Genomic DNA, 24,654 nt, shown 5'->3' with positions numbered 1-24,654 from the left:
ATAAAACTACACAACAAACTTTCACAAAATAAGATGACTAGAACTCCACCACACTTACCAATTCTCTCAGTAAATGTCAATGGATTGAATTCACCACTGAAGAGGCACAGGCTGGCTGATTGGAAAAAAAAGCACAAGCCATCCATAATGTTGTCTCTAGGAGACACACCTAGCCTTGAAAGACATCAAGACTCAGGGTTCAAGGATGAAAAACAGTATTTCAAGAAAGTGGAAATCAGGAGAAAGGAAGGATTACAATCTTATTTTCAGATACAAGCAATTTAAAGCAACTGAAATTAAGAAAGACAAAGATGGACACTTGACACTGGTCAAAGGAACAAGAAGAAGACATTTCAATTTCAAATATTTCTGCACCCAACTTAAATGCTCCCAGACTTATGAAATAGACCTTGATGGGTCTGAGCAATATGATATTCCACAACACCATAATCGTCAGAGATCTTAACACCCCTCTAACAGAACTGAACAGATCCTCTAAACAAAGATACAAAGGACTTAAATGTGACCCTAGAACAGTGGTTCTCAACCTTCCTAATGCCATGACCCTTTAATACAGTTCCTCATGGGTGGCGCCTGTGGCTCAGTGAGTAGGACACCAGCCCCATATGGTGGCAGGTTCAAACCTGACCCCGGCCAAACTGCAACAAAAAATAGGTGGGTGTTGTGGTGGGCACCTGTGGTCCCAGCTACTCAGGAGGCTGAGGCAAGAGAATCGCCTAAACCCAGGAGTTGGAGGTTGCTGTGACCTGTGATGCCACAGCATTCTACCAAGGGTGTCAAAATGAGACTCTGCCCCCCCCCCAAAAAAAACTACAGTTCCTCATCTTGTGGAAAATTATTTTCATTATTACTTCATAACTGTAATTTTGTTACTGTGTTTTCTGATGGTCTTAGGTGACCCCTGTGAAAGGGTCATTGGACCCCCAAAGGGGTGGTAACCCACAGGTTGAGAACTACTGCCCTAGGACAAATGGCATTAACAGACATATACAGAAATACCAACCCAAAGCTAAGGAACATATATTTTTCTTGTCAAACCATGGTACATACTCCAGAATCTACTACATCCTAGGATATAAATCAAACTTCAGCAAATTAAAATAATAGAAATTGTATCTTTTATCCTCTCATACCACTAGGCAATAAAGGTGGAACTCAAATCCAACAAAAACTTTCAGCCCCACAAAAAGACTTGAAAATTAAACAGTCTTATGCTGAATGATACATGGGTTCAGGAAGAGATAAAAGGAAATTGTTAAATTCCCCAAACATAACAATAACGAAGACACAAGTTACCAAAATCTGTGGGATACAGCAACAGCAGTCTTAAGAGGGAAATGTATCTCATTAGATGACTAATTTCAAAAAGCAAAAAGAAAGCACATCAACAAACTCATGAACCATCTATGAAATTGGAAAAAGAAGAACAATCTAATCCCAAACCCAGCAGAAGAAATTAAATAACTGAAATTAAATCAGAGATTAATAAAATTGAAAACAAAAGAATCATTCAGAAAATTAATAAAACAAAAAGTTGGTTTTTAAAGAATAAATAAATAAAATTGACAAACCTTTGGCCAGATTAACTAAAAACAGAAAAGTAAAATCTCTAATAATCTCAATCAGAAACAATAAAGGGGAAATAACAACAGATGCCAGAGAGATACAAGAGATCATCTCTGAATACTATAAGAAACTTTATGTCCAGAAATTTGACAATGTGGAGGAAATGGATCAACACCTGGAATCAAAAAAAAAAAAAAAAAAATTACCTGGAATCATACCCTCTCCCTAGATTTAATCAAGAAGAAATAGATCTCTTGAACAGACCAATTTCAAGAACTGAGATCAAAGGAACAATGAAAAAAATCTCCCCCTCCAAAAAAGCCCTGTTCCAGACCGCTTCATACCAGAATTCTATCAAACTTTCAAAGAAGACTTTATACTCATACTGCAGAAATTATTACAAAAAAATTGAGAAGGAAAGACTCTTCCCCAATATGTTTTACGAAGCAAACATCACCCTGATATCAAAACCAGGAAAAGACTCAACTAAAAAGGAGAATTTCCGACCAATTTAACTAATGGAATATAGATGCAAAATTCTCAACAAAATCCTAGCCACGAAATTATAGATATACATTAAAAAAAATCATTCATCACAATCAAGTAGGTTTTATCCCAGGGATGCAAGACTAGTTTAACACACACAAGTCAATAAACATAATTCACCATATCAAGAGAAACAAAAACAAAGACCATATGATCCTCTCAATAGATGCAGAAAAAACATTTGATAAAATTCAGCATCCTTTTCTAATTAGAACACTTAAGAATTTAGGGATAGGTGGCACAATTCTTAATCTGATCAGATCATCTACACCAACCCCCCAGCTAATATTATACTGAATGGAGTAAAAGTGAAAGCTTTTCCACTTAGAACTGGAATCAGACAAGGTTGCCTTCTATCACCACTACTATTCAATATAGTGCTGGAAGTTCTAGCCAATACAATCAGGCAAGAGAAGGAAATAAAGGGCATCCAAATGGGGGGGAGAGGAGGTCAAACTTTCCTTTGCTGATGATATCATCTTATACTTAGACAACCTCAAAGACTCAACCACAAGACTCCTGGAAATGATCAAAAAATACAATAATATCTCAGGATAGAAAATCAATGTCCACAAATCAGTAGCCTTTGTATCTTCCAATAACAGCCAAGATGAGAAGCTAATCAAGGACCCAAGTCCTTTCACAGTAACTACAAAAAAAAAAAAAAAAAGAAAGAAAGAAATACCTAGGAATATACATAACAAAAGAGGTAAAGGACCTCTACAAAAAAAATTATGAAACCTTAAGAAAAGAAATAGCAGAAGATATTAACAAATCAAAAAGCATGCAATACTTATGCCTGGGAAGAATCAACACTGTAAAAATGTCAATACTAGCCATAGCAATTTACAGATTCAAAGCAATTCCCATTAAAATACTATCATCATACTCTCAAGAATTGGAAAAATTAATTCTTCATTTTGCATGGAACCAGAACAAGCTCTGTATTGCCAAGGCAATTCTTAGTAATAAAAACAAAGTCAGAGGCATCATGCTACCAGATATTTGGCTATACTACAAGGCCATAGTGATCAAAACGGTATGGTAATGGCACAAAAACATAGACAGTGATAGTTGGAACCAAACAGAAAACCATGAGATGAAACTAACCTCTTTACAGCCACCTGATCATTGATAAACTGAACAAGAATATACACTGGGGAAAAGAATCCCTATTCAATAAATGGTGCTGGGATAACTGGACAACCACATGTAAAAGACTGAAACCAGACCAGTACCTTTCACTACTTAAAAAAATTGATTCAAGATGGATAAAAGATTTAAATTAAAGGCATGAAACAATAAAAATCCTCGAAGGAAGTGTGGGGAAAACACTTAAAGATATCGGCCCCGGGGAAAGATTTTATGAGGACTTCCATGGCAATTGCAACAACAACAAAAATAAGCAAATGGAACTTAGTTAAACTGAAAAGCTGCTGTACAGCTAAGGGAACAACAACTAAAGCAAACAGACAACCTTCAGAATGGGAAAAGATATTCATATTATGAATTGGACAAAAACTTGATAACTAGGATCTATAGAGAACACAAATTAACCAAAAAACAAAAACAAACAAACAAACCAACAATCCCATATATCAGCGGTTCTCAACCTGTGGGTCATGACCCACAGGAACTGTATTAAAGGTTTGCAGCATTTAGGAAGGTTGAGAACCAGTGCTATATATCATCAGGAAGAGAAATAAATAGAACCTTCTTTAAAGAAGATAGACGAATAGCTAACAAACATGAAAAAATGCTCATCATCCCTAATCATCAAAGAAATGCAAATCAAAACTACTCTCAGATTACCAACTAACCCCAGTGAGAGTGGCCCACATAACAAAGTCTTAAAGCTTCAGATGCTGCAGGGGATGTGGAGAGATGGGAACACTCTTACACTTCTGGTGGGATTGCAAACTAATACAAGCTTTTTGGAAGGAAGTATGGAAAATCCTCAAAGAACTCAAATTAGACCTCCCATTTGATCCTGCAATCCCATTACTAGGTATCTACCCAGAAGAAAACAATTCCTTTAATCATAAGAACATTTGCACCAGACTGTTTATCACAGCTTAATTTACAATCCCCCAAATGTGGGAAAAGCCTAAATGCCCACCAACTCTGGAATGGATTAACAAGCTATGGTATATGTACACCATTGAATACTATTCAGCCACTAAAAAAGACGGAGACTTTACATCTTTTGTATTAACCTGGGTGGAGGTGGAACACATTCTTCTCAGTAAAGCATCACAAGAATGGAGAAGCAAGAATCCAATGTTCTCAATTCTAATATGAAGGCAGTAGATGAGCTCATACAAGGTGTGGGTAGGGGAATGAGCAAGTGGGTCATGGTGTATGGAACACCACTTGGGGGCAGGATACAATTATAAGAGGGATTTTATCTAACAGATGCAACCAGTATAACCTAATTCTTTGTGCCCTCAATGAATCCCAAACAATAAAAAAAAAAAATAAAAAACATATTAAAAAAAAATAAAATAATTTTTAGCCTATATTATATTAAAAGCACACTGATTAAACTAGATGGATTCTCATAATGAATGAATGAACAGAAGTTTCATGAATTATAAGACTAAATATAAAACCTCTTGAACTAAGAATAGCAATGATTTTATACCTTGAGAAAGCAACAAAAGACTTAAGGTAATCAATATAAAAATATTAAAAAGATTATAAAGGGGGAAATTTTGGAAAACGTCAAATGCTAAAAATAATCACATTTTATTATTTATATAAAGGAAGAAAAGGAAACAACGTAATGGCCCATAGAGAAAATTATTACAGTTAAGTAAATATGTTATTTATTTGTCTGTTTGTTTGTTTATTTTGAGACAGAGTCTCACTTTGTCACCCTGGGTAGAGTGCCACAGCATCATAGCTCACAGCAATCTCCAACTCTTGGGCTCAAGTCATACTCTTGCCTCAGCCTCCCAGGTATCTGGAACTACAGGTGCCCAGCACAATGCCCAGTTAGTTTTTCTATTTTATTAGAGACAAGGTCTCACCCTTGCTCAAGCTGGTCTGGAACACCTGACCTCAGGCAATCCACATGCCTCAGCCTCCCAGAGTGCTAAGATTATCAGCATGAGCCACCACACCTGGCAAAGTAAATATTTTAGTCATACCCTAAACATTTCCTTATAAGCCATGCAAACTGATGTAAAATGTTAATATTAATATTCAATCTTAAAACAGAGAACACAAATGCTTTGAATAATATGTAGAAATATGAAAATTTTAAAAGTCAATAAATTAAAATAATTACATTAGAATGGTAAGGTTATAATGATGTACTTCAATTCTCTAGTTTCCAAATCTTCTATACAGTGACAGTGTTAATTTTCAAAGGGAGACCTTAGAGTCAATTTAGTTTATACATAAAGTACAAATGGCTTTTTAGTAACACAGGATAACCAAAGCATTAATTATGTTTATAGAAGGCACCAAAGTAGATCATTATGTAATTTACTTGGTTTATGCTTGGCTTTCAACTTTCCCACTATCAACTTTCTTGGCTTCTTTCTGGTGATTGAGTGACAAAAGAAAATAAAATTTAATCTCAATGGGTTCATTTAAGAATGATTTTTGTAGGCCAGGTGGACTCATGCCTGTAATCCTAGCACTCTGGGAGGCAGAAGTGGGTAGATTGCTTGAGATCATGAGTTCGAGACCAGCCTGAGCAAAAAGTGAGACCCCCATCTCTACTAAAAGCAGAAAAAGTGAAGCAGCAAGAGGATCACTTGAGCCCGAGAGCTTGAGGCTGATGTGAGCTATAATGCCACGGCACTCTACCCCAGGTGACAGCTTGAGACTCTGTCCCCCCCCCCAAAAGAATGATTTTTGTAAAACTCTACCATGTTTGAATCATTCAGTTAATTACTTCTTTTAAAAAGATAATAAAACTTTACGAAAAGATTAAAAAGAATATAGTCTTAAATCTGAGAGGTATTAAGTCTGCTGGGCAAGTCTCATAACAGACATAATTACGCATGTACTCTTCAGGGTAGTAACAATATTATGTCATCATATGAAGACAAAATATATCCTAATTTCTTTTTACTAATTCGGATTTGCTATCAAAGTGACAGTTATCAAACTCTAATTACAACAATATTAAACTCCAAAAATCAGTATCTCTTAGAAAAATTCATCATATGAAAACTCAACTACTTTCTATACCAAGATATAAATTATTTGGCAAAAATTGTAATTTATTTTTAAAACATTATTTACATTTAAGAGTGTAACTTACAAAAATGACTAAATACTCACTAATAAGGAAATAAATTAGATAACATTTTTGGCCATGTTTCTATTCTTATTAAACGGGATAATTAAATATTCCCAATTAGAGTTCCAAGTATGCACTTACTACACCCTAAAAAGGCAAAAACAGCACTAAAGAGCTCAAGGCAGACGCCTATATGATCTGGTTGTGTTAATTAAACATCTTTATATCACTATCACCAGTAATAGCTTACCTGGAATTTTAAAGACAAAGTGATCAGCTACTACTCGGCAAGTTCTGCCTTTGTGGATAAAAATTTTAGCCATGAAGTAGTAAAAATCAATGGGAATAGCTCCATGATAAAAAATTATAAGTGCTGGTCCTTCTTCCGGTATTTTTTCCATTCCATGAACTTCATAGCCTGTTGGAAAAACAAAATGCAGACATGTTAAATATGTTTATTAGTTTATAGTAAAAGAGGGCCAGTAACTCAGAAGCTCAGTCTTTTCTTACAAAAATATACAGTCTTACTGGTTCCCTTTCCCTTTCTTCCCTCTTCCCCCTTCTCTTTCTTGAACAAATCAGTCCTACGTTCATTAAGGTGAGCCAGAGCACAACAGGCAGCTGTGTGAGGTGGGTCCCGGTTAGGGTAGTACAGTCTGAGCAGGTGGGGAGAGCACCGTGCAGGGTAGGGCCTGGCCCAAGACTCCCACCTACACAAGGCAAAGTTTGCCTGCCACAAAGAGGAAAAGTAATGCTGAAAAGCCTCACCCCTGGGCCAGGAACACAGAGTCTGCTAAGACCTTAGCTAAACCAGGAACACTGCAAAGTGCTCCCTGGGTCCCTGGTCCCCACTGCATCTTCCTGTGCAATTCTAAGTAAAGATGACTTAGAACTTTCCTGGGGTTGGGGTTGGGGTAGGGGTAGGGATAGGGGCATGAAAAGACATCCCTCCTCTGGCAAAGGCATGCAGGACTGAGGGTGGAGCAGAAACACCAAGAAAAACCCGCTCTGGGACTCCAGGCCCCATACTGTGCTCAAGCTAACAGGAGGAGCTTGAAGTCTGTTCTGAACTAAAGGTAACTATGGCAACAATAAAACCCAAACCCACTTCAACTACTCAATACATTGAATCAACCCCCAGCTGACCGCTAATGCCCTGACAGAGAGGAATACCAATTTTCAGTTATAAATATTATTTACCTTAATCACTACTTTTTTTTTTAACAAGCAATGCCGAGAATTCAATAAAAAATTATGAGACAGGGCAGTGCCTGTGGCTCAACAGAGTAGGGCACTGGCCCCATATGACGGAGGTGGCGGGTTCAAACCCAGCCCCAGCCAAAAACGGCAAAAAAAAAAAAAAAAAAAATTATGAGACATACAAAACAGCAAACAAACAAAAAAAAATCCTACTGTCAAGAGATAATGCAATCAAGCATCACATCACAAGCATGGAAAAACAAGCATCACATGTACTCAGTACTGAATTAAAACAAGTAGATTAACAACTATGAGCTCGTGTGAGAGAGAAAGTCAATTAAATCCAAGTAAGGAGGAGGGGATGAGGGAGTTGGGTAAATTCCCACCACAGGGGTACACTGCGGGGTATACTGTCCACCTCCTGGGTGAAGAGCACAACTACAACCCAAACTTCAACCACACAAAAGCAAACTATGAAACCTAATCATACAGACCCCCGTATTAATCTGAAATGGAAATAAAAATCCATTCTCAAGAGATAAAGCAATCACCAGAACCAGGCACATTTGGTAAACTATCAGATGTGAAACCACAAAATAACTATGCTGAATAAGTTAAAGGATCTAGTGGGAAAGGTGCCCATGTGCAAGATTAGATTAGGAATTTCAACAGATAGATAGAAATAATCTAAAAAAAAAAAAAAAAGAGCCAAACAGGGCAGCGCCTGTGGCTCAGTGGGTAGGGCGCCAGCTCCATATACCGAGGGTGGCAGGTTCAAACCTGACCCCGGCCAAACTGCAACCAAAAAATAGCCAGGCTTTGTGGCGGGCACCTGTAGTCCCAGCTACTCGGGAGGCTGAGGCCAAGATAGTCGCCTAAGTCCAAGAGCCACAGCACTCTACTGAGGACAATAAAGTGAGACTGTCTCTAAAAAAAAAAAAAAAGAGGCAAACAGAACGTCAGGGGCAACACTTGTGGCTCAAAGGAGTAGGGTGCTGACCCTATATGCTGGAGGTGGTGGATTCAAGCCCAGCTCTGGCCAAAAACTGCAAAAAAAAAAAAAAAGATTTGATGTTAGTAATTTATCAATGTTAATTTCCTGATTTTAATGGATTTGCGAAGGTTAAGCATGAGAACATCCTTAAAAGTGTTAGAGACAGGGTAATATAGACATTTACAGCCAAATGATTTGAGAAAATAACATCTTTATACAATAGTTGGAAAATTAGTTTTTAAAAAGTTTATGAACAAAAACAATAATCATATTGCCTTCTGTGGAAAAAATCACATGAGATCAAAGAATCAGATAACATTTAAGTTAAAAAAAAAAAAAAAGACATAACTTAACAGACAATATTAGCATTTAAGACTATTATGGGGCTAGGTGCAGTGGTTCACATCGGTAATCCCAGCATTTTGGAAGGCCAAGGCAGGAAGATCACTTGAAGCCAGCCTGGATAACAAAGGAAGACTCATCTCTACAAAAAAATTTAAAAATTAGTTGTATATGGTGGTATAGGCTGTAGTCCTAGCTACTGTGTTTCCCCAAAAATAAGACCTACCCAAAAAATAAGCCACAGCAGAATTTCTATGTATTTGTTAAATATAAGCCCTCCCCGATAATAAGACCTAGTGATGGGTGTGGCCATGCATTTCGGCACAGAGAGGAAGACATTCCCTAAAATATAAGCCCTCCCCGATAATAAGCCCTAGTGTGTCTTCTTAAGAAAAAATAAATATAAGACAGTGTCTTATTTTCAGGGAAACACGGTACTTGGGAGACAGGCAGGAGGATCCCTTGAGCCCAGCAATTCAAGGATATAGTGAGCTAGGATCATGCCACTGCTGTCCATAGTAGGCGACCTGTCTCTTTAAAAAAACAAATTATTTCTTATTGTTAATCAAAGTTATCTAAAGAATCATACAGGGCTGAGCCATTAAACACACTTCTGAAACTGCTAGCTTCTTAGAACAATCTGGACCCTTTGTTGTAAGCTTGATGTTGGGTAAGTTCCACAGGAATCCCAGATTCTACTAGTTATAAGAGATTGTGAAAGGAGCAGGGAAATGAACAGAGAAAGGAAAGTAGCAAGAGTCATCAGTTTCCCCCGAGATAAAATGGCCTAGGATAAGTTTAAAAGTGAGTCATAAAATAATTCACTAATAAAAACAGAAAAACTTCACTAGTAACTGAATGCAAAATAAAATATACTTAAACTATTCAATATACACGGACAATGTAATAATGTTGCAAACCTTTATTTCATTCACAAACCTAAGACTCATTTGTATGTATTTAAGTTATTCATTAGAAATTCCCTCATTCTAGTCATTAAAAAACAAAAAATATTTTGTAGAATCTTATTACACGTGGGAAAATGGTGATCAGAGATTTAAAACGAATGTCAAGAAAACCTCTCTCGTACTAGAAGTGAGATTAGAGACTCGTGCCATCCCTTCCCCTCACGTACTACCATACCCTATTCCAAGTCTCTATAAGCAGGAGCAGGGCTTTCAGCAAGGGAAGCAAATGACAGGATAAAAGGCCTGGTGGACGTGGGGAGGCAGTGACCTCTGGAGGCCTCCAGACTGTTCCTTTCTTCTCGTCCTCCAACTAAGACTATCTTAACCACTGCCCTTTACACGGCTATCGATGTCAAAGTGTTTCTCACAGTAACCCTGGTGCTGTTAGAAGATGGTGGGAACTAAGATTTAATGTAAGTATGACCCATCTGTGCCTCAGAAGAAAATATTCGGGGTATTTGTTAGATCACAGGAGTTGGGAATTCAGAGGCTAACTCTGAGTAGACAAAATGGTGAGCATGGCACTAGTCCTTCCCACTTCCCACTGGCAGGCACACCAGCACAGACCATGGCCTCTGCTGGTCTCAGCCAAAAGAAAAAAACAAGCACCCACACACCAAGGGCAGAATCAAGCTCGAAGAAAAAAGACAGGGCAGAAAGAAAGAAAATCTTGAGTGGTTGTGGTGGAAAAGGAAAGGAAGTTCCTAGGGTCATATTCACCTGCCACTCACATGGAAGACAAAAGTCTAGAATCAGATCTAAAACCATTCGTCTGTTTCTTTCTTTATTTTCCCCTATATTTGAGAGATAAACACTCAAATAATAAAGGCTTCAGCCTAAGTTTTAGAGCATGCGGGCTGGATGTAGCATTTTTAGGAGACCAAGGTAGGAGGATCACTTGAGCCCAGGAGTTCAAGATTAGCCTAAGTAATAGTGAGACTCTGTCTCTACAAAAAAATAAAAGAAAAGAAAATAATTAACTGGGCCTGGTGGAGTACACCTATAGTCCCAACCACACAGGAGGCTGAGGAAGGAGGACTGCTTGAGCTCTGACAGTTTGAGGCCACAGTGAGCTATGACAACACCACTTTGCTCTAGCCCAGGCAAGAGAGTGAGGACTCATTTTTTAAAAAATAAATAAATAAATGATAAGCAAGTAAATAAATTCATTAGCCAGGTGGCTCACACCTATAATCCTAGCACTCTGAAGTGAGTAGATTGCTTGAGTTCAGGAGTTCCCGTCAAGCCTGAGCAAAAGAGAGACTCTGTCTCTACTAAAAATAGAAAAATTTGCCAGGCATGGTGGCACATGACTGTAGCCCCAGCTACTCTGGAGGCTGAGGCAAGAAGATTGCTTGAGCCTAGGAGTTTTAAGTTGTTGTGAGCTATGAAGCCACAGCACTTTACCCAGGGTGACAGAATAAATAAATACTAAAATAAATTCATTCATTCATTCATTTTAGAGCAGGAAATTCATTTTAAAGTAGTTTAAAAATTTAAGTATGGTAACTGTGATTCTAGTAGTGAAGGAATGAACTACTTGGTAGTTTCTCAAATGGTCTCAAGAGAATGTTTTGAAAACTTAACCATATTTCAAGATTTTATATCCACACTGTAACAGTTTTTCCAATTGTCTAATTCTAGTCAAGTAATTAAGTTTACTTTTACCTCTTCAGAACAATCACTGAGGTTGCCTGAGGTTACAAAAGGATAAATTGTCCCATGAGATAAATTTTCTGAGAAATAATTAGAATTTCTCAGAATGACAGAATAGCCCTTTGAGGGATTCTATCCAGAATATTAATGAAGTTGTCTCTGTCTTTATTATAGAGTATTTTTTAAAAATTAATAATTAGGCTCGGTGCTTGTGGCTCAAGTGGCTATGGTACCAGCCACATACACCCAAGGTGACAGGTTCAAATTCAGCCTGGGCCCGCCAAACAACAATAATGGCTGCAACCAAAAAATAGCTGGGCGTTGTGGCGGGCGCCTGTAGTCCCAGCTACTTGGGAGGCTGAGGCAGGAGACTCGCTTGAGCCCAGGAGTTGGAGGTTGCTATGAGCTGTGATGCCACAGCACTCTACCCAGGGGGACAGCTTGAGGCTCTGTCACAAAAAAAAAAAAAATTAATAATTAAACTGCATGATACCAAATCACCTGGTTGAAAGCAGGAAAAAAATGCAATTACTGAAAAAAAACATGAGTTTACCATAGTGCTAGCAAATATTAAACCCAAGTATTATTTAAACACATTACTCTTAAAGCACTGTGACCCCATGCCTCCCTGTGGAGAAAGCATTACCACTCTAGGCCAACACTGAAGGCCCCGAATCCCCAACTGCCTATCACGTGACATTAGATTCACGTATCATATGAACTAACTGTGGTTCCCAGATATACTTTCCCACCTTCATGCTTCTGCCCGCATAGCTGCCTTTACTTAGATGACATCCTTTCCCAGGTTCTCTGTCTAGCAGCAGAAACCTTACTACATTTTAAATCCTCCTCCCTCCGACGCTAGAATCGCTTTGTCACCAAGTTCTGTGCATTTTATCTCCAAGCTCTCTCAAGTCTATCACTCCCTTCCCCTTTTCAATGTCAGTTTCCAAGTGCAGCCCTGGACATGGATCCTAAGGGGCCTGATGAGCGTGGAGGCTCCGAGGACGCAGACATAAGACGCGTGCTGCCCCTGTGTGACTGACCACTGTGCAGGGAGGGGAGCTTCCACCTGCAGATTTGGTTTGGCCCCCCTAACAAGAGCAGCCCTATTCTGTAATGAGTATGATTTCCCTTATTTGATACCATTAAGTACAAATTTACTCATCACCCTGCTCTCACACACTCACTAACCTATCTCCCCTCACTAAGCACTTCCTGATCTTTTGGCTTCTCATGGAGCTTAGACTACAAGCAAGAGATGTAAAGGTCAGGCAGGGCACAGGCAATTCTCTTCATGGCAAAGATTTATCATGGAAATGAGTTAACTACTTTCTGGCTTTCATCAGTACCATGAACGCAGATGATAATCTCTGAGATGGATTCCTTCTAAATTTGTCATCAAAAAACTATTTTTGAGCCTATATACCTCCTACGCCTTATGGTAAATTAATGAGGATGCCACCCTCCCCTCATGCATCTTCTTCAGGACAGCAAATAGAACTTAAAAAAAAAAGTCTACCAAATAATGTCCCCACTCCTAATCATAACGTTCAAGATTCTTTTTAACCTGGCTTCTGTTTACGTTGCCAGGTTCATAGCTCATAATACTGAGACAGCACAGGGACAGGACTTGGGCCCTCTCCTGCCATAATGTTGTGACCTTATTAGCTACAGTAAAACTAAAGCACTTTCCTAATTGACAGAATTCAGCCCATATCTATATAAGGAAAGGGCTAAACCACTTTGTTTTACGTTATTCAGGAACAAGATTGCTGAGGAAAGCTGATAAACCACCTGGCTACACAGAAACTGAACCTACCCACCTCAAGTTAGAAGAGGCCCCCATACTGACTCTACCCTGACCTTTTCCTCATTATTTCATTTTAATGCTAAAAATCATGCCTGGAGTGGAGATTTAAGACATGAATGAGACGGACAATGCATAAAGAATGTAGCAGAACTGCACAGATGCCAAGAAACCCCCACCTCTATACGCTGCGTGGCCCCCTTCCCCATCTAAGCCTCTCACTGTCACTCTGGGTAGAGTACTGTGGCATCACAGCTCACAGCAATCTCAAACTCTTGGGCTCAAGCGATTTTCTTGCCTCAGCCTCCCAAGTAGCTGGGACTACAGACGCCTGCTACAACACCCAGATATTTTTGGGTTGCAGTTGTCATTGTTGTCTACCTGGCCCAGCCGGGGTTTGAACTTGCCAGCCTCCGAGTAGGTGGATGGGTGCTACCCCATCTAAAGCCTCTTTAAAGAAACTCTCCCTGAACACCCTTTAGGAGCCAACTTTGGGGGGCCTTTTCCTCTGCTGTCTCCCTGGTGCTCCAGCATACGCCCCAATAAAGCCTTGCCTGTGACTCCTATGTGGGTGTCTTGTTAATTTCTATTACAAGGCCTGGGCTGGTAACAGTGCCTCTCACCCACAAATGATTCATCTTCTAGGACCAAAAACCATAAATTAGTAGGAAAAATAAATCCAACTAAAAATGGTATGTAGGTATGAGTGATCAGGAAACATAAATGCCCAAGATGCACAAGCATTAGACCCTCAACAGTTATCACCAAACCCTCACGAACCTTCCACAGGTGAGGAAACTTGAGTGTGAAAACCCACGTGCTCCACACGAGTCCACACCGTGGGGCCAGGATGCAAACCTGCACTTGCCTAACTTCAAAATCTGCCTTCTTGCTGCATCCCACCCACCCTGCTGCAGGTCTGTGCAGTCAGCCCTGAGAATCCACAGTCCACATCTGTGGATCCAACCGGTACAGCTCAAATTGGTCGGAAAAGAAATTATGACTGCACTGAACACGTACAGACTTTTTTCTTGTTATTATTCCCTATAACAACTACAGGAGGTGCCAAAAAAAGTACATATTCATTTTAAGAAAGGAAAAAACTATACTAAAATTGTAATTCTCAACATATACTGATAACAAAAGATGAACAGAAGCCACCCTGAGCATCCTTTGTAACTGCAGAAGTCAAATATGACTTGAGTATTACAAATTTAATACAGATTTTTCCTTCTTAAAAAATGTGTATACTTTTTTTGGCACCTCTGACATACATTTACATTTTATTAAGTATTACTAAGTACTCTAAATATGATTTCAAGTATACTGGAGGAGGTACGTACGCTATGCCGTTTTTATATAAGGGATGTGAACATCCACAGATACAAAAATTGGAGGTAGAACCTAGAACCAATTTCTGAAGATACCAGGGTCAACTGTCCACACCAACCTACATCCAAAAAAGTGATTTTCAAACTCTCAAGTTGACCCTTAAACAACACAGTTTCAGACTGTACAAGTCTACTTCTACATGGATCTTCTTTTGTTTCTGAAACCCAAGGTAGCAAGAAGGTCTCCACTTCCTCAGCTTACTGAATGTGAAGACCTTTACCTGACCCACTTCCACTTAATGAATAGTAAATATAGCTTTTCTTCCTTACAATTTTAATAACATTTTCTCTTCTCTAGCTTATTTTAAGAATACAGCATATAATATATAAACACACAAAATATATGTTAATCAAGTCTGGGGAGAGTTAAAAGTTATACACAGATTTTACTACAGAGGGGCCCTGACACTACATTGTTCAAGGGTCAAGTGGATACTTTTCATGACACAGTATATACAGTACATGTGTACTGGAAGGCAGAATGCATTTCTTCTTTTTTGAGACAGAGTCTATGTTACCCTTGGTAGAGTGCTGTGATGTCACAGCTCACAGCAACCTCAAACTCTCAGGCTTAAGCGTTCTCTTGCCTCAGCCTCCCAGGTAGCTGGGACTAAAGGCACCTGCCACAATGCCCAGCTATTTTTTGGTTGTAGTTGTCATCGTTGTTTGGCAGGCAGAGGCTGGGTTCAGACCTGCCAACTCCATTGTATGTGGCTGGCGCCCTAGCCACTGAGCTACAGGCGCCAAGCCCAGAATGCATTTCTTAATAGGAATAATGGTCAAAACTTAGATAACCTAAAACTATATTTTGAATACTAGGGATCTTGAGCATAAGCTGTTAAGTTGAACCCAGTAGTATTCAAGTTGTAGAAGATACCGGGTTGGGAGCTGCAGCTCATGCCTGTAATCCTAGCACTCTGGGAGGCCAAGGTGGGTAGATTGCCTGACCTCACAGGTTCAAGACCACCCTGAGCCAGAGCGAGATACCCACCACTAAAAATAGCCAGGCATTGTGGTGGGCGCCTGTAGTCCCAGTTGCTGGGGAGGCTGAGGCAAGAGAATCGCTTAAGCCCAAGAGTTGGAAATTGCTGTGAGCTATGATGCCATAGCACTCTACTGAGGGCAACAAAGTAAGACTCTGTCTCAAAAAAAAAAAAAATGTAGAAGATATTATTAGTGTATGAACCCTCTGCTATACATGTAATGCAGAGGACACGTGAACATTTTTTGTGGCATTCTTGTAAAAAATGCATAACCTCGATCTAATCATGGAAAACATCAAATCTGAATTGAAAGACAATCTATAAAATAACTGACCAGTGTTCTTCAGAAGGGTCAATAAATAAATAAATACGAAACTGTCATAGACTGTAGGAAATACGACAAGCAAATGCAAAAAAAAAAAAAAGACACTGGTGGAAACTAAAATTTGAGACAAATTTTTGGTTAATAGTATTGTACTAATTTATTCCTTCACTTCAGAGCTGAGTGTCTTCCTCTACCCGATCCTGTTCTCTTTCCTTCCTTTCAGTAGTGTTGACACCAACAGTGTTGTGGTGTCATAATTACCTTACATAATTATGAATCTGGTAATTTTACAAGGGTCTTTTAAGATGTTAAGGGGAAGTTGAATGAACTATGGAGATTCTTGCAAGTTTTCTGTAAATCTAGACTTTTTTCAAAGTGAATTTTTAAAAAAATCATAATTGTTGCTTAAGAGGAGGGAGAGGGAAGGAAGATGAAATAAAAGCTAAGTAACTTGCCCAAGGGGTTTTCTGATCCCAGTCAGTCTGACTGAGTCCTTCACTGCATGAAGGACAGAGACGGGGAAAGATGGCACTCACCCAGCTGAAGGAAAGAAGGACATTTCCTGATGTCTCAATTTAACTTTCCAAAAATAACTTTGCTACACACGGTTTAACACATATTAAACCACATTCACTAAAAAGCAAAGTGTCCATTTCTTTAAAAAACGTATTCAAATATTAAGTAAAATCAAGTTTAGAGTTTGTGCTGTTGTGGTCTATTTTTTTAAAATCAGTAACTCATATAAATAATAAACCATATGATCAGACTATCTAATTTATCAAAGCATTGTATTTCCCCAAATTTTATGTTGCCAATAAGATGATGTTAAAATGTTGGTGATAAGTAGGTATAGTAAGTATTATTTTCATATAATGAAGTAAATTTCCTTGTAAAACAAAAACAAAACCACAATACACTCACACGAAATGAAACAAGAAAAAACAGGCAAATAAATGTCCCCAAGATAAAATACGCCTTATTTCCTTGAAGTGAAAGTTACAGTCTTGATTATTTTAACAGTTATGCTGAAATGCACAGGTTTTTTTTTATTCTGGAGACAGAGCTCACTCTGTCGTCCTCAACAGAGCGCCGTGGTGTTATATCTCACAGCACCCTCAAACTCTTGGGCTCAAGTGATTCACTCCCCTCAGCTTCCCAGGTGTACAGGCGCCTGCCACAACACCCAGCTATTTTTAAGAGATGGGGTCTCGCTGTGGCTCAGGGTGGTCTTTAACCTGTGAGCTCAGGCAATCCACCCATCGCAGCAGATGGGTTAGGATTACAGACATGAGCCACCGCACCTGACCTAAAATGCACAATTTTTGATTCTCTCAAAAACTTCTAGACATCTTATTGAGAAATCTTCCTCATATTATTAATTTTCAGGGGAAACTTTTAAATACATGAGTCCAGATTTTAAAAATGCCATTCATATTTTCCAGAAATAATGGAAATATGAATGACAAATATGTCTTTGAAGAGCCAGGTGTGGTGGCTCACACCTCTAATACCAGCACTCTGGGAGGCCGAGGCAGGCAGACGCTTGAGCTCAGGAGTTTAAGAGCAGCCTGAGCAAGAGAGAGACCTTGTCTGTAAAAAAATAGCCTGGTGTTGTGGTAGGTGCCTGTCGTCCCAACAACTTGGCAGGCTGAGGCAAGAGGACTGCTTGAGCCCAAGACTTTGAGGATGCTATGATGCCATGGCATCACAGATCCCAGCAACCTCAAACTCTTGGGCTCAAGCAATTCTCTTGCCTCAGCCTCTTGAGTAGCTGGGACTATAGGCACCCACCATAATGCCCAGCTATTTTTAGAGACGAGGTCTCACTCTTGCTCAGGCTGGTCTCGAACCCATAAGCTCAGGTAATCCACCCACCTCGGCCTCCCAGAGTGCTAGGGTTACATGTGTGAGAAACCACACCCGTCCCACACCAGTTAATTTTTATATAACTGTTTTAAAGACAATGTACCATAGCAGTCTACACGGATATGGTCTCTGCAGACATGTATGTGTGCAGCATTGAAATGTCATACTGTCTCATGTCTAACAAGAGATTCTAAGAGTGGTATTAACTGGCACAGGCTTTAGCAGTAATGAGTGAACATTAAGAATTCAATACGTCAAAGGCATATGGGTCCTGTTTGTTTATCTGCTGACTACTATGACTTTGGCCTCAAATCTCCAAACTGCAACAGACTTACAGCACAAAACACAGTACTTAAGTTCCAGATGGCTTGAGTTGTATCCTGGCCCTGCTTCCAAGAATACCTTGGGCAAATAACAACCTCTCTGTGCCTCAGTTTCCTTGTGAGTAAAATGGAATAGCACATAGAATTTATCTACTGTTATGATTGTTGAAGGAGTTAAGTTGATAATTTGACAATGTCTGGCACAGTAAGTGTTCAAAAAAGATTTGTAGGTATGTAAATGTGGGTAGTATTAAAACACCACCACATTCGCCTAATAATAAGTATGTCACCGGGGATCTTTGCCAAGAGCAGCCTTAGACCTCAGTGATGTATACATCTTCAAGTGTCTATTTCAAAGTCTGTGCTTCCTCCCTGCCCATCCGTGAAACCACTTTAATGCTCAACAACATAATACAGAAAAGCGATCTTTGTTACATGCTTATTGAATCTTTGGTATGTTGGGATAGTCCAGAAACAAAAGAGACCAACAAGGAAGGTACTGGTGAAATAATGAAGTAAAACTTGGTACAGAAAAACATTAAGCCCTTGGAAATAGGGGACTGAAGGGCAATTTTCACGATGGAAAATGAACAACTACCTCTCACTAAATAAATAAAATCACAATTTCTCAAGTGAGAAAGAAAAGAATGAATATCTTGGAGATAAATTTATTGCCGTCTCGTTTATTCAGAAAGACACAATGACTCTGGGATAAATTAAACACAAAATGGGTAAATTTGGTATTCAAATTGCATTTAATGTTATAGCATTATTATTTAATATTTCATAGAAAAAATCTTGGGTAAAAGTCAAACTTATTCTGAACAGGACAAGAGTAAAATGCTAAAATAAAGCATTTTAAAACTGTTTTCTAAGCAGCTTTTAATTAACCTCTTACTCTTTTAGGTATTTTAAATGTACATTTTCATACTTCAACTTATAGTCGTAGTCGTGCTATGTTGTTCTTTGTCTAATGGAACTAATATATTTGGAAAACATCATTTTAAGAAAGACATACATATGCAAGATGGATACAAGTAGATAACAGGGAACAGTAAGTACCATTTCTATTACGTGTTTCAGTTATCTTCTCAAACAAAATAGACTAACAATATAGTTTTGGTGCCAGACACAGGGACAACACCAGAGAGATTGAAGTGTCCTTGCTTACCGTGCCAGACTGCTGCGTGTCCATCCCACAGAGTCGCCACTGTTTTCCTCGCACCGTCCCATAAATTATGAGAGTAGGCTTCTTTTAATACATTCTTTCTCTTATAAATGTGTAAGAAAATAATAGTAAGGTAGAGAAGAAAGATGGTAAAGTAAGGAAGTATTAAAAGTATGAGTGGTGTAAAAACCCACAAGAGATAGTTTGCAAAATTCAAATAGTCCTCCAACTGCTCCACACCGAACCATTCTTCAAATATGTGGATCAGACAAGTCACATAAGGCACAGAATCCTGTCCTGCACCACAGGTTTGATTTTTGTCTATCATTTTTCTTTAGATGAAAATGACAAATTCAGTTTCTTTCTTCATGGTCATAGCAGGTCTTTAACTTTCACACTAGAAGGAAAAAATAATCCAGTATTATTTCTTCATAGCTATAAAATTAAATGTCTTAGTTTACATAAATACTATATAGTCATTTCTTAATACCAAAAATGAAAAGATTGTTAATGGTTAACTTTACTCCATATTTTAAAGGGAAAATCAAAGGTTTCATCTGTCTGCTCATGTTGTTTAGCCTTTGAAATAACCCACTGTAATTGAGAAAGGAAAATGAAGCTATGTTCAGAGAGGAAAATATAGCTGATAAGGAATGAAACTTCTGATTGATCTTATTAATTTGACTCTTATCTTAAATGGATCATGTTGAACAGCTGAATCTTAAAACTAGGTCATGCTGAATAACTGTTTTACACAAAACATCAATATCTGACTCAATAAAAGTAACCCAATTCTCTAGAAAATGATAACATACATTTAGGATATAGTCTTTTATGGAGAAAAGGTTTACAGAGAAAGCTACATGTTCTTCTAACATTACGCAATAAAAAAGTATCAGTATTGTATCTTAGTCATGAAAATTTCTCTTAAAATCTTAAATGATTGGAAATACTGCCACACAATTATTTCATAAATTCACTCTCTTAAATAGTCATTCACTTACCAGAAGTTGGATAAATATCTTGTCCCAAACTTCAATGTATATATTCTGAAAAACACAGTAAACAAATGTAAGAAATAAATAATAGCTCCCACACTAGTATATTATAATTTAAAATTATACTCATGCTACCACTGTTTTAGTGAGGGTAACTCTACACTATTTAGTGCCCCTATATGAAGCCTCACCTAAAAAAATTCTTAACAATGCTATAAAAAAGCTGTGCTTCTTGGGAGGAAGAGCATGAAACTGACTATGTTTCTTTTTAGTAACTTTGCCAGATAAGCTGACAATCACACGATATTCAACAATACAATGATATCAGCTCTATGATATTTTCTATGTAAAATTTCCTTGCTTTCTTTCTTCCACTCATATTTTCTCTGGTTCTGATTCTATTATTAGAGCTATTTTATCATTATTCCATACTAGACAAACTCAATGAAAATCATTTCAATGGAAAGTGAACACAGCACACAACCTGGGCTTTGTTTTGTATCTTCTTCTAATCAATCCATCTTAACAAGTTAACTTACCTGTGCATGATCATTTAGAATGCAACACAGCAAAATTTAACACACATGCCCCCTTTTTTTGAGACAGTCTCATTCTGTTCCCCCAGGCTAGAATGACATGACATCTACCTAGCTCACATCAACCTCAAATTCCTGGGTTTAAGTGATCCTCCTGCCTCAGTCTCCTGAGTAGCTGGGACTACAGGTGCCCACCACAACACCCAGCTATTTTTTTAGAGACAGGGTCTCACCCTTGCTCAGGCTGGTCTTGAACTTGTGAGCTCAAGAAACCTGCCTCAGCCTCCCAGAGTGCTAAGATTATAGGCATAAGGCTCCATGCCTGGCCTCCAGCTCACTTTTTATGCTCAAGGGATCCTCCTGCCTCAGTCTCCATGCAGCTGGAACTACTGGTACATGCCACCAAACCTGGCTAATTTTTTAAATTTTGTTTGTAGAGTCAGGGTCTCACTATATTGTCCAGGCTGGTCTTGAACTCCCGGGCTCAAGTGATCCTCCTGCCGTGGCCTCCTAAAGTGCTGAAATTACAGGCCTCAAAATTTAATACTTTTTAAATTGAGAGCTTTTCCCACTAGATGACTATAACCTCTCCCAAAAAGAAAAAAAAATGTCAATGATGTAGAGAAATTAGAATTTCACATACAGTTAGGAATGTAGAAGGGTACAGCCATTGTGGAAATCCGTCTGACAACTCCTCAAAGAAGCTAAACAGAGTTACTATGTAACCCAGTAATTCCACTCCTAGTATATATCCAAGACAACTGAAAACATTCACACAAAAAGTTGTACACAAGTGTTCACAATCGCCTTATTCATAACAGCCAAAATGGAAACTGATGGATAAACAAAATGTGGCCTATCCATATAACAGAACAGCACCCAGCCACAGAAAGGCAGGAAGCCCTGGTTTGCACTGTAACACGTATGGGTCTTGCAGACATTCATGCTAAGTGAAAAAGCTGGATACGCAAGGCCATGTATTGTATAATTTCATGTCTATGAAATACCCAGAATAAGCTTACCTACAGAAATAGAAAGCTTAGTGGCTGCCGGGGCGAGGGGAGGGGAAAATAAGGCATAACCACAAATGGAAATATCTTTGTGATCACGCAAACGTCCTGGAATTAGACAGTACAACCTTGTAATGAAAACCACCGAGCCACACACTTTAAAATGGTTACTGTCACGATGAATTATGTCTCATATTGTTAATAAGTTAACAAAATTTATGATAACCTCCCATATATATTAAAAGGAGTCTTTCTTAGGCTTAAAAAACAATCAACACTTTGATGATCTGATCCCAACTGCTTAATACAATTACCCACAATAATCTATTCTTATTTCCAATTTTTAATAGGACTGTAAAATCTTGTGATTTTAAAACTTTATGTAGTGCCTCCCCAGACCAACTGGTAATAGAGTTAGACCTCTTACCCTCTTAATTTACATTCTGATTTATTATACCCATTTAAAGAAAACAGTAAGGGAAACAGGTGAGGGCACAGGCAGAGACCCAGTGAGACAAGCTACCCGGAATCCTCCGAGACGTCATAGTCCCTGAACAGTGCTGTGTGCAAGACCCACCTTCACAAATGGCCATTCAACCTTGATTTTGATTTAAACCCTTCTAGAACAGAACACTCAAAAGGTATGCCATACAAAACCATTCCAAAACCATTCCTCAAACTACCAAAAAGGGCTTCCTTATACTTAACTCACTGCTAACTTTTCCGTACTGGACCAAATCCTGTAGCACAGAACCCCTTCCATCAAACAACCTCTTGATTTCAGAATAGCTATCATGAGCAGCAAAATCCTCTTTTTAAGTCAGAATCCTTAATTCTTTCATCGGCTCTCCAAACCTTGGTTTAACCTTTCACATTCAAGTCACTCCCTGTGACCAACTCCAGTTATCTGATATCAAGAGGACCAGACACTATAACCTTTGTGCCGCAGTTTGCTACAATCTGTGAAACTAGAATAATCCCACCTATGCCACAGGATTCTGTTTAAATGGGGTAATCTGTGTAAAGCGCCTACAACAATAGCCAACATATAATGGGAGCTACATGTTTACTATCACCATCATAATAACTGAAGTACAATAGCTGTTTGATTAGCTCTATCACACTGTTAACTCATATTCCTACAAAAATATACTACTATTTTCTACTTCTCTACAAACTATGCTTGAAAAAAAACTTTTTTGAGTCCAGCAAATTTTATACACCTTACCCATATTAACTTTCATGGTCTAGGACACAGCCTATCCTTTTAGTCTGTTTTATGAACGCAGTATATGACCCTGCTGGGCTCAGGAGCCAGACAGGGTGTACTGGGACACCGGCTTTACATCTTCAGCACATTGTATCGGTGCCTCAGTTTTGTCTTCTCAAAATGGAGATGATAACTCGTTTGATAAAGACCTATTTAGCCACTACGGACCCTACTATGTACCAAGCACTTTCCCAGGAGTCAATCAAATCAACAGTCTCAAGCAGTTGATATCCTAAAGGGAGAAGAGAGACAAGAAACAAAGAACTAGTAAATACACACTAGCTCAGATGATGACAGGTGCTCTGGAGAAAGATGAACAGCAGGGTAAGAAGAATGTAGAGGTCTGTGGCAGGCAGGAGGGTATGAAGGGAGTGGCTAGCTATATTATATAGGGTGGTCTGGGAAGGCCTCTCTGTCAGGTACCTTTGATGTCTCTACCCGAGGAAGTAAGACAGCAAACCACGCGATATTTGGGGACAGACAACTCCTGGCTAAAAGAAGAGCAAGTACCAAAGATGTGCACTTGGCATGGCCTAAGGAGCCACAAGGAAGCTGGGCTAAGGAAGTGAGTAACAGAGAGAGTAAAAATGGGCCAGAGAGGCAGCAATGTAGAGCTTTGTGGGCCAGCTTTTAAGTGAGATGAAGAGGAATGAGAGGGCTTTGAGCAGAACCCAAATCTGATTTGAGTTTAAATGACTGCTGTGTTGAGAATGTACTGCACAGAGAACTAACAGGAAGCTACTGAAGTAACTGAAATGAGTGATAAACTGGCTTGGACAGGTGCAGTAGAGGGAAAGTGTAGGAGACGGTCAGTTTCTGGATGATGTTTTGAAGTTACAGCCAACAGGATTTGCTGATGAATGTATGAAGAATGTGAGAGAGAGAAGTCTGGGATTACAACAGGTTTTTGGACAACCTGGGTTTGTATCCTAGGAGGCTCTACCACTTAATAACTTGGTGACCGGCTGGGCGCCTGTGGCTCAAGTGGCTAAGGTGCCAGCCACATACATACACCTAACGTGGCAGGTTCGAATCGATGGCTGCAACCAAAAAATAGCTGGGCATGTGGCGGGCGCCTGTGGTCCCAGCTACTTGGGAGGCGGAGGCAGGAGACTCGCTTGAGCCCAGGAGTTGGAGGTTGCTGTGAGCTGTGATGCCACAGCACTCTACCAAGTAGGACAGCTTGAAGCTCTGTCTAAAAAAAAAAACTTGGTGACCCAGAAAATTAGTTATCTCCCTGCTTCAATTTTGTCATCTGTAAAATGGAGATAATGACAGCATCTACTTAATGAGACTGTAGGGAAAATCACACGTAGAAAAATCTTATCCTTCTAAGATTTTTTTACTATGTAAGTATTAACCGAGTACTGTTGTCATCATTATTAACCTGCTTATGAAAAGACAGAGTTGTAGCCAGAATAGG

At 39.0% G+C, this 24,654-nt stretch overlaps 1 protein-coding gene across 1 annotated transcript in view; it reads right to left on the bottom strand.

The window, feature by feature from the left end:
- TMEM68 (transmembrane protein 68) overlaps nt 1-24,654 on the bottom strand; it is a 49,693-nt gene that overhangs the window by 20,495 nt on the left and 4,544 nt on the right. Inside the window, exons 2-4 of the mRNA XM_012807548.2 lie at nt 20,422-20,466; nt 19,421-19,814; nt 6,642-6,809 (exon numbers count right to left, since the gene is read on the bottom strand). Coding sequence (XP_012663002.2) covers nt 6,642-6,809; nt 19,421-19,745 — 493 coding nt within the window. The 5' untranslated portion in view covers nt 19,746-19,814; nt 20,422-20,466. The remainder of the gene's footprint in view (nt 1-6,641; nt 6,810-19,420; nt 19,815-20,421; nt 20,467-24,654) is intronic.

This window comes from Otolemur garnettii, unplaced genomic scaffold (assembly GCF_000181295.1).
Source record: "Otolemur garnettii isolate 467f Iridium unplaced genomic scaffold, OtoGar3 scaffold00071, whole genome shotgun sequence".
In the NCBI taxonomy this organism is placed as follows: domain Eukaryota; kingdom Metazoa; phylum Chordata; class Mammalia; order Primates; family Galagidae; genus Otolemur; species Otolemur garnettii.
The sequence above is the reverse complement of the archived record's forward strand: the minus strand, read 5'-3'. Positions and strand labels throughout refer to the sequence as shown.